Source organism: Caenorhabditis remanei, chromosome X (genome assembly GCF_010183535.1).
Source record: "Caenorhabditis remanei strain PX506 chromosome X, whole genome shotgun sequence".
In the NCBI taxonomy this organism is placed as follows: Eukaryota; Metazoa; Nematoda; class Chromadorea; order Rhabditida; family Rhabditidae; genus Caenorhabditis; species Caenorhabditis remanei.
In genome coordinates this window covers 3166371-3177074 of record NC_071333.1, presented here as the reverse complement: position 1 = coordinate 3177074, position 10704 = coordinate 3166371, and the positions used below count along the sequence as shown (strand labels likewise).

At 35.8% G+C, this 10704-nt stretch overlaps 2 protein-coding genes across 2 annotated transcripts; one reads left to right on the top strand and one right to left on the bottom strand.

Moving 5' to 3' along the window:
- Nucleotides 1-2071: 2071 nt before the first annotated feature.
- On the bottom strand, nucleotides 2072-2368 carry GCK72_022609 (uncharacterized protein; the record flags this gene model as incomplete). Its single annotated transcript, XM_053734934.1, has 1 exon — nucleotides 2072-2368. One exon carries the CDS (start codon nucleotides 2366-2368, stop codon nucleotides 2072-2074), a length of 297 nt encoding a protein of 98 aa, XP_053578500.1.
- Nucleotides 2369-4499: 2131 nt separating this feature from the next.
- Nucleotides 4500-5018, top strand: GCK72_022608 (uncharacterized protein; the record flags this gene model as incomplete). The annotated part of the gene is made up of 1 exon (XM_053734933.1): nucleotides 4500-5018. The coding sequence occupies one exon, from the start codon at nucleotides 4500-4502 to the stop codon at nucleotides 5016-5018; it is 519 nt and encodes a 172-aa protein (XP_053578499.1).
- Between the last annotated feature and the right edge of the window lie 5686 nt (nucleotides 5019-10704).

Genomic DNA, 10704 nt, shown 5'->3' with positions numbered 1-10704 from the left:
TATTACGGCACAAAAAACAAGCAAAATACAATAAAAATGGTCCAAATCGACCCAAGTGTGAGGAAAAACAAAAATAAAACTGAGATAACGACACCAACCGGTGTCGTTCAGCGCTCAGACAAGACTAAAACTAACTGAATTTCCGTGCTTCTCGCCCGAGATGACGTGCACCGCTAGTGCGCCAGCACGCAAAGCGCGCCATAGAATAGTTGACGTGTTCGGAGTGCAATAAGCTGGATTAATCGAGATGTAATATTTCTTTTCAGAGGAAAAAGAAAATAGAATTATTTAAAACCGGTACAAAACCGGACAACATGTTAATTCTGAAAATTGGTAATTATATTAATGCATTAATTTAAAATTTAAAAACTCACAGTTCCGCAATACTCAACATTCCATAAATTTTGTTTGTCACCAGCCAAGGAAGTTGAAGTAATTTGATTGTCATTTTGTAGCGATTCTCAGCAATTTTGAAAAGGCTGTTCTTGATCGAGAGGGGGAGAAGGAAGGATTTAACGAAAAAGGGAAAAGAAGGATTGTGAGGAATCAATAGATCTGTTGGGGAGAACGACTACAAACATTCCATAGATCGCGTTTGCAACATTTTGCAAAAAAAACAGTACCGGAGAGAGTGAAAGTAAGGTTACTAATTTCCAGTTTCTGAACTACTTCACTGATTTTAAGTAACAGTAGTGTAAAAAAGAGATCGAGAACAGTTGCACATTCCTCAGTTGATGATTCTTAGGCCCATTAATATCACTTGGGACTATTAAAATCACTATGGGATCATTAAAATTGTATAGAGCCAAAATATCTTACAAAAATTGGCATACTTTGTTTCAAGATCTTAATTTCGGCATTCTCCCCCAAATGTGATTCATAAGGCCCCCTATAGTATTTTTGTAGTAAAGAACATTCGAAACAGATTCACTATATCTTGAACAACATCAAAGTTGAAAAGCATTGATATCCCAGAAAATATATTCGAAAAATATTGTTTCCAAAGCAAGTAGCTACGGTGAATAACTGATTCAAGTAGGATATTTCACTCTTGAGAGGGTCATACAAAAACAAGCCGCCAACTAGAAGAAACGGCCTGTTCGAAGTCCAGAGTGTGAACAAAAATGTTTCGTGTTCAGAAAAACGGAGAGAGGCATCAGAAAGTCGCACAAAGGTAAAATCATCGTGATTCCGAGCACTTCATCTCAAAAGAATGAAAAAGAGGACAAATTCAAAACCACGTCCAACAAAGTTGAGAAAGACGGCAGTCAGCCAAAAATTGTTTGCCTCAGAAAAACAGAACGACTATGTCAACGATTTGAGCGAAAGATCTTTTAACAGGATACACTCAGTGGAAGTTAAACCAGCGTCTCTCAGAACCGGAAAAAAAAATAATTCCAAAAGAACATTTGTATTGATAGGAGTTGAAAGATCACCATTCTGAACCAATAAGACAGCTTTAAAAAGCTTTCGAAATTTCGCACCCAGTGGGGCTCGAACCAGCATCTCTAAGAACCAAAAAACTGTTCCAAGAAACATTTTTATCGATAGGAGTTTTAAGATCACCATCCTGAACCATTGAAACACGTGCAAAAAAAATTTCAAAAAATTTTTACTCTGTGGGTTCCGAACCAGTATCCCTTAGAACCCAAACAGAGTTGAGCGGAATGCGATTTTTGAAATGGCGGAAGGCGGAAGGCGGAAAGCGGAATACAATTTCGTTTTTAAGAAGACGATTTTGGCCTTAGTTTGTTGTAAAAAACACTTGAAATGGTTAAATTTAGTTTTTTTCGGTAAAAACTGATAGTATTGCTGCAAAAAAACGTAAAAAATATCAGTAAATTGGAGTAGGCAAACATATTTTTCAATCTGATATTCTCTAGGCGGGAGGCGGAAAAAATCATAAAATAGCGGAAGGCGGAAGGCGGAAAGCGGAAATAGGAAAATTTTTGGCGGAAAGCGGAAGGCGGAAGGCGGAATAAAAAAAATTTCGGCGGAAAGCGGAAAGCGGAAGGCGGAAAGAAAAAAGTGGCGGAAAGCGGAAGGCGGAAGGCGGAAGGCGGAATTCCGCTCAACTCTGAACCCAAAATCTTCTCAAATACAAAAGGGTTTTTTCTTTTCCTCCTTTATCGCAGAGGATGCCCTTTTTTCTTCCTTCGTTATTTGCTCTCTCCTCCATGGCTCCTCCTTTTTGAATTGACTTGTTCCACCAATTCTCTTGTTTGACGGAGCCGGCCCCTGGGATCCGAAATGACGGGGCCGACCCCTTGGAATCGATCGTCCATCCCATGACCATTCCCAGTCGAATTCCTCTGGCTAATGTGATCCAAACCATCACAATTCCTCCAGCTGAAGCTTTGTTCGCCATATGTGGGGTTCGATCCTCCGATCCTCCGTTCGGTGGCCGGCAGCCTAACCAGTGGAGCTATGCCGGCCACATTCATATCGGGAGTCAAAGGCGTATATGAATGTCGGCGAAAAATTCTTCAAAATTTTTTTTTCATAATTATTTTTTCAAAATTATTTTTTCAAAATTTTTTTTCAAAATTTTTTTTCAAAATTTGTTTTCAAAATTTTTTTTTCAAAATTTTTTTTCAAAGTTTTTTTTTCAAAATTTTTTTTCAAAGTTTTTCTTTCAAAATTTTTTTTCAAAATTAAAAATTTTTTTTTCAAAGTTGTTTCAATCCAAACTCTTTTTACAGCATATGTACCCCTATGGTAGTGATTTACAAAAAATATGTCACCAGTCCCCTATGACGTCATCATAGGAAAATATGGCCAATAATCGACTTTTCACCCAAAAATTCATAAAAACTTCAATTTTTCAAATAACTTTAGGAAACTTTTGCAACATGTTAGGAGTGTTTTTGACTACCCCTACACGAATTTTCAGCTCCTCAGACACCCCAGAAACCGTTCAAGTGAATTTCACTAACATGTTTTTCCAACTTTTTTCGAAAATTTTTTCTTGCTTACTCTCGATAATATCATAGATATTTCAATTATATTCCTTGATATTAGACTCGAATAAGTCGTTTTTGTCATTTTCCAAAATTATCCGGTTTTTCCCAAAAAAATTCGGAAAAAAATTCCGTTTCCGATTTTCCGAAAAGTTTTTTCCGAACAAGCCTGCATGGGACCCTTAAATTCCTTTAGGACCATTAATATCACTTGGGACCATTAATATCACTTGGGATCATTAAAATCACTTGGGACCATTAAAATAGGATAGAGCCACATTTTTTCTATAATTCCATTCAGCCTAATGTTTAAAAGGTTAGGCGTTTGGTATCTGATCAAGTAATTGATACTCTCTCTTAATAACTAACAGAACACATTTCTTGCAAATCCAATTTCGAGTTTCAGATAAAAAATGTTGGTGACTCGACTCTTGAAACGTCTCTTTGGCTAAAATAGCACGCCGGATGAGACGTAAGATTTCATTTAAAGTTTTACATCGATAACGAAATCTTGTTCACTTTTGCTATGGGAGTCTGTTCAGAATTTTTCCAAGTTTTCGGGTTCTTTTTAGTCTAAAACTAAGCATTCGAAACTGTTTAGGGATTTTTCATTTTAACTGAATTAATTTTTGGAAAAGTTTTTTCGGGCAGCCCTGACCTTGATATTTTACATAAAATGTATGATATTTTCATAGAAAATATATAATATTTTGCTTTTTTCTGCTGGAAATACCCAACTTTGAGAGTGTGCCATGGTGAAACAAATTGTCCCACATAGTGAATGTTATATGAAACCATAATGGTTCCGAAAGTTGTTAAAAGTATGTCTCTGTAAGACGCGGGCATGGCCACAGTAAGTAAGATATCGGATTTTTGAAAACTTTCTAATTCGGGTTATATTTATTGTAGTTTTCATTCCTGCCTACTGAAAATATAGTTCAACACTAAGAAACCAGTATTGCATCTAGCTAATCGAATGTTCTCGGTTGAACCAAGAGACATCTGGACACACTCTACACACAGAGAGACACTTCCTTTTTTCTTTCTCCTCCCAAAGAGATTGATGTGCGCGGAGAAAAAGAAGGACAGTGTCTGTCTGTGTGGAGAGGGTGTCCAGATGTCTCATTGTTTGGCGCAGAATATCTGACTGCCTTACTATGTAGTATGTTAGTATGTTAGTTACTATGTAGTATGTTAGTATGTTAGTGTAGAACTGTATAAACAGTAGGTAAGAATTGAAACACCCGATTCAAAAATTTTTATACAAGCCGACACACCTAGAGAGCTTTAAATGGCAGGAAGCTTACCAACTTTGGAGATTCTCTGCAGAATTCTAAAAAGCGGATTAGATCTGGAAAAAACTTGTAAAATGAACGTAGGATTCTTTTTGAATTTGAGTGAATTCAGAATTTTGACTACAGTAATCCAGAATCCAAAACAAAAAAATTATGAGGGCTTCTAGAGATACGCAGACATACAGAAAAAGTTGTCAATTTTTATAACAACTAAATTTAAATTGTTTTTCAGTACGTGGACTCCATGGAAGATAATTCGAAGCCTCCGACGCTGTACCTCATGTCTACCGGCGACAAGGAAAGCATGATGAATAGCATTCTTGCTCAAATGAATCTGGTCCGTGAATTCGACGCTCACGCTAATCAGTATCGAGCTCTGAGGAATGCGTCTGTGGTGCTGGCAGGTGACCGTCTCAATTTTGACAACAAGCTCAAACAAGCGCTGAAAGAAAATGGAGACTTGAAAGCAATAGATTGGAATTTGGAAGCAGAAGGCAACGCATCTCAACACGACGTTGAAACAATGGAGGAAACGATTCATTTCATGTCGAAAAGGATGGATCTTCAAGATGAGACAATCAACGACTTGCAATATCAATTGGCTGCTCAAAAACTGAAGGAAAATAAACTGATTGAAGACAACCTTCAGTTGAATGAGAATCTGAAAACTTCGGTTGCTCAAAACGCGACTCTCCAAGAAGAAGTTATTGCTCTCCGAAAGAACGACATGACAAGAGTACTACTCGAAAAATTCAGGAGTTGATGTCGAAAACGATGGGAATCATATCTGTGCCTCGTAACGGTAAGAACCTATGCTATTGAAACCTAATGTGTAGTGCAAATTATTTCAGAATGCGGATATCAATCACTTGATGGTGAGAAGAAGACGGTCGAGAGGAAGCCAAGGAAATCAAATAATATCTATTAAGTTCATTGAAAATATTTACTATTTTCTTTCATTGTTGTTTCTCTGTAATAAACTTTAATGCTTTCTTTGTAAATCGGTGAGTAAAAAAAGCATGATATATGAAAACATGATATTTTTCGTTTAAATCTACGATGTCAGTGCAAAATGTGACACTTGTATTCTTCTCAACCATCACTACCCTCTAGTAACAAAATAATCAATAGGTCGAATAGTCCAGAAGATCATCTTGTTCAATTTGAGAATTCCACGGTAATCGACATTTCCATGAGTTTAAAATAAATGAAGTGTTTGATGCTTGTCACAATTATTTTTGTTTGAAAATTCATAAAATTTGAGCCCAGAACCCTCTGGATGTCAGGAACGACTCGGATGATTTTACCAACGCAAACCTCGAATTTGAGAATTGTTAAATGATATGAATTTAAAAAAACCTAAAACGATTCCGACAACTTTAAATGGCCTGTAAGGTGTTAGCTTCTGTTCAATTCAAGTCTCGCAACAAAACCTACAGAGTACTGTAGTTTTCGTGGAATGACCCAAATAGCATGGAACCTATCCATGATTGTACTCATTCGAACCGTTTCAAGGAGCTGAATTCAAAAATTACCTTTTAAAATAGATCCGCTCTGAAAAATCGCCAAAAAAGTTTTGTGATGCAATTTTTAGCGTTAATCTTATTTTTCCGAAAATTTTATTGACGTTTTCGAAATCTGCACTTCCAGGGCTCTCAAAAAAATACTCACAAGCGTAAATTTTGTTCAATTCAAATCTCGCAACGAAACCTACAGAGTGCTTTAATTTTTTTTGGTAAGACCCGAATAGCATGAAACCCCCATACTTATTCAAACCGTTTTGACTAAAAATAAGATTAACGCTAAAAATAAATATATTTTTGAATAAATCAATAAATACGTGCGCTAAGATTCACTCAAAAGCCGGGTCGGAAAAGAAGTTTATCTTCAACCATCCAATCGTTTTGACTAACTGCATTTAAAAATGACAATGAAAATAAATTTTTATTCATTCGCTTCAAAAAAATCCAAAAAACAAATGTTTCGCAATAATTTTCAGCGGCAACCATGGGCAAATTCTCGGTCTTCTTGGACAACTTGTGGAGATGGCTGGGCGGCAGAAGTAGTTGCTGAAATTACTCACTTAATATATGACCACAGCTGGGCTAGAAAATCCGATTTGTTTTTTCCGGTTTGTTTCTTCTCTACTCTACTACTCAAACTATAATCCCAAACAACTGTCAAACTTACTTTGAACATTTTTCTCCTCCATTTTTCCTTCATCTCTTCAACTAGCTCTCTCTTCTCATCCTCTATTTTATTTACTTGTTTCTCCATGTCTTCAACTTTTTTATTTCGGCTTCTTTCGCCCACCTCTTGCTCAAAGTCCACTTTCCAATTATGAGTCCTTCTTTTCCCATTGTCATCCAATGCACGACAGTGGTGCTTGTAATCGGCGAGTTGCTTTTTGAGTTTTGCAATGGTCTTTTTCATTTATTCAACAGTATTTCCTCCTGAAAAACAAAATATTCGGGGGTGGGTATTAAAAATCGAACCCGCTCCACTAGACTTTTTTGAATTAGACGTCAAGCAAGCTAATTTGATACGCAGCTCAATCGACCACTTTTTGAGGCGATTTATATCAATTTTCACTGATTCACATAAAATCAGAACAAAAGAGAGCTGACTATTGGAAATGCATCAAAACGAGTGAATACCTAATTTTCGTATGAAAACAACATTTTGGGGTCTTATTACCTCTTGATTTTCTTACTCAATTTACTGTTATGTTTCTTGCACATTACTCTGCAAATTTCAATAGTTGAGAACCAAATTTGCCTTAATTCTACCAAAAAATTACCACTCACCATACTACCATGAAAATATGTAATTTGTTTAGACTTGCTTTCAACAACATCCGGGACCATTATTGAACTATTATCGAAATAAAAAAGTTCCGACATTTTTTCCTCGTCGGTGTTTGCGGACTCAAGCCAAAATTATCAAATTTTGGCTTTTTTGTTGCGACAATATATATAATTTATTTTTTCGCAAAGAGCATTGAAAGTCGTTTACCAAAAAAGAAACCGATTAATTCGAAGTACTTGCTTCGGAGGCAAAATTTTTGAATTTGTATGGGAACGAACTGTAAGTATTGCACGTGTAGATCGCTAGAAACAAGTTTTTGAGTACAAAATTAGAAAAACTTACAGGAAAATTCGAAAAATCACTATTTTTTGTTACTTAATTATTGAAGATTTCAGGAGAAATTCTCAGATTTTTCGACCGGGTTCTTCGAAAAGTATCCAATAAAAAGAAAAAAGTTTTTGCCCGAAAATTGAAAAAACAACCATCTCGATAAGTTCTCGAAACAAGTATGTAAAAACAATTTTGAATGCCCAGTTTTAGGCTAAAAAGAACCCGAAAATTAGGAAATATTCTCCACAGGCTCCAATAGCAAAAGTGAACGAAATGAAATATTACTATTTTCTATGCACTCAAACCTCTACTTCACATGTTTATTATCCTGACGTTATGTTATATTCAATAAAATAACGAGCAACTCACCTGATTCAGTCCATAGTCCTAGCACACAAGCAAAATAATAGAAATATTAGAATTTAATAAAAATCATCAATATAACAAGACTCCTATTCAGTAAGGTGCCGATAGTAACAAATGATGTGGTTAGGAAAGAAAGCGGTCGACGAGGGAACGCGCTTCTCTGCTTCTCTAGCTCTCTCTCTCTCTTGAATACACAAACATTTTCCGTATTTATTCAGACGCGTGTTCTTTGCAGTTTTACTACTCTCTTCTACTCGGTGGAAAGAGAGGCGCGTGTCATTTTTCTTTTGCAATTTCTTCGAAGTGTGCGCAGCTGGGGAGACACCACTGGCAGATGGTGTCTGGGATCGAGGCAACTTTTTTGGGTTGGTTGGAGTATGTATACACAATATGTAGTGGCGATATGAGTCATGTGGTCGGGTTATCGAAACCGCCTAGAAATTTGATGAATTTGGAACATTTTTAGCCAAAACCTGCAAATTTTGCAAAAAAAATCCGTAAGCTGGTTCATCGGGTCCGAAAATATGGTGCATCGATTGAAAACAAATCCGTTTTTTTAATTTTTAAGAAAAATCTGGAAGTCTTAACATTTTTGAGTCTTAGACGGAGAAAGGGGCTCAATACTGTCAAAAGTCGTTGTCAGTCCGCCCACGGTACAATCTCAAAATCCACCCACTCTTACTAAAATTGGTTTTTTTTTTTTATTTTCGATTTACTCTAAATGGAGATCTAGAATTTTTTTTGAAAAATTATTTCGAAATTTTTTTCGAAAGGGCTATGATTTAGTAGTTGACAGTTTTTTTGATAGCTATTAAACCTTTAAAATATACAATTGTTTGAAGATGGAAAATTAAGCAAAAAATAAGTTCTATAGCGTGTATCTCAAAATGGGCTGACTATGAGCAAAAAGTAGCCAACTGACAAAATGGTGCAAATTTTTAGTGAACTATTCTTATAGTTGACTATTTTTTATAGCACGTCATCTTTTTGAGATATAGGCGTAACAAAATTAACAGTGACCGAGAGAAAGAATGAGCGCGCGCAGACAACGAGACCCTCTCACTTTTCTGCGTCTTTATCTCTCCACTCTCCATAGTTATCAAAAAATTGTCAACTACAAAAAAGTAGCCCATGTTTTGTTCTATCTAATAAATAAAATTTCTCCAAATTTGGATTATTTTTAACACTATGACACCCAATCAAACGTTCATCATTTTTGAAAAAATGTTATTATCTTTTTTACTAGGATGGCCTGCCTCCTTCTCCAAACTAGGCGTCATGAAGACTACGGTCGCCAGGAGATTACGGGTAACGGTACTTTGCTTTTTCACACGTCACCTGGAAAACACGTGTTGACTTCTGGATGTTGACTTCCGAAAGGTAGTTGGAGGGTGGAAATGATTGACATAGCTGTCATTTTCAAAACATAGGCTACTTTTTTGTAGTTGACAATTTTTCGATAACTATGGAGAGCGGAGAGATAAAGAAAAGTGAGAAGGTCTAGTTGTCTGCGCGCGCTCATTTTTTCTCTCGGTCACTGTTAATTTTGTTACGCCTCTATCTTAACAAGATGACGTGCTGATTCAAAAAAGTTTAGCAAATTTTTAAAAATTGTGGTTGTCGCTGAAAAATACGACAAAGTAAGGCGAAGCATTGTTTTTCAGATTTTTTCGAAGCGGATGGATTTTTTGCATTTTCAATGTCATTTTTCGGTTTAGCTCGTCGAGACGGTTCAAAAAGTATACTCATGACTAGGTGCATGCAATTTGGGTCTCATCGCAAAAACTAGCTGGTTACTGTACTTTTTGTAACGAGACTTGAATTGAACAGAACCTAAGCAGCTTGTGGGTACTTTTCTGAAAACTTATTAATCGTTGATTCTAAAAATAACATAGAATTTTTTTAAAATTGTGGTTGCCGCTGAAAAATACGACATAACGTTCTCTTTCGATTTTTTTAGCGGATAAATTTTTTTCAATTTCAAGGTCAGTTTTGGATTTAGCTCGTTGAGATGGTTTGAAAAAGTATAATCAAGACTAGGTGTGTGCAATTTGGGTCTTATCGCAAAAACTAGCTGGTTACTGTACTTTTTGTAACAAGACTAGAATTGAACAGAACCTAGGCTTGTAGGTACTTTTCTGAAAGCTTATTAATTGTTAATTCTGAAAATGATATAAAATTTTTAAAAAATTGTGGTTGCCGCTGAAAAATACGGCAAAACATTCTCTTCAAATTTTTTAGCGGATGAATTTTTTTCATTTTCATGGTCATTTTTGGATTCTACTCTTTGAGACGGTCCATTAATCGTGATTGTCAATAATGAGTTTTTCTTATGGCAAGAGAGTGCAGTAAAGATAACAATTTATTCCAATAAGGAATAATCAAATTACTAGAACATTATTGGAAAATATACCAAAGTAACTGAAATTTCGACACGGAAAAAAGGATTATGGTAACACAAAAAGTACACACTCAAATATGATTCACAGCAGAGATGTACGGGAGTAAAATTTTCGAAAAAGGAAGTCGAAAGCCGTAACATTTTGGAGAGGGAAATCGGAAGAAGGAAGACGGAAATAAAAATTGGAAAAAAAAGTCGGAAGAAAATAGTTGGAAGTGGTGTTCAAATTCAAAGTCGGAAGTTAACTTTGAAAATGATAAAGTTAAGGAAATGTTTTTCTAGCCGTTACTGAAAACGAATTTTGGCGTTGTTTTAGAATAGGTGTTATGTTAATTTTGGCGTTTGTTTTTTCATCAAAAACCACATAAAATTCAAATTCAGCTAAAATTTCATCGAAAAATTCGAAATTTTTGTAAACGTCGAGAAATGGCAAAAACTTTTAATGGAAGACGAAAGCCGGAAGTCAGAAAAAATTTTCTCAAAAGGAAGTCGGAAGGCGGAAGTAAGAAGTAAAATTTTCAACAGGGGAGTCAGAAGAAGAAAG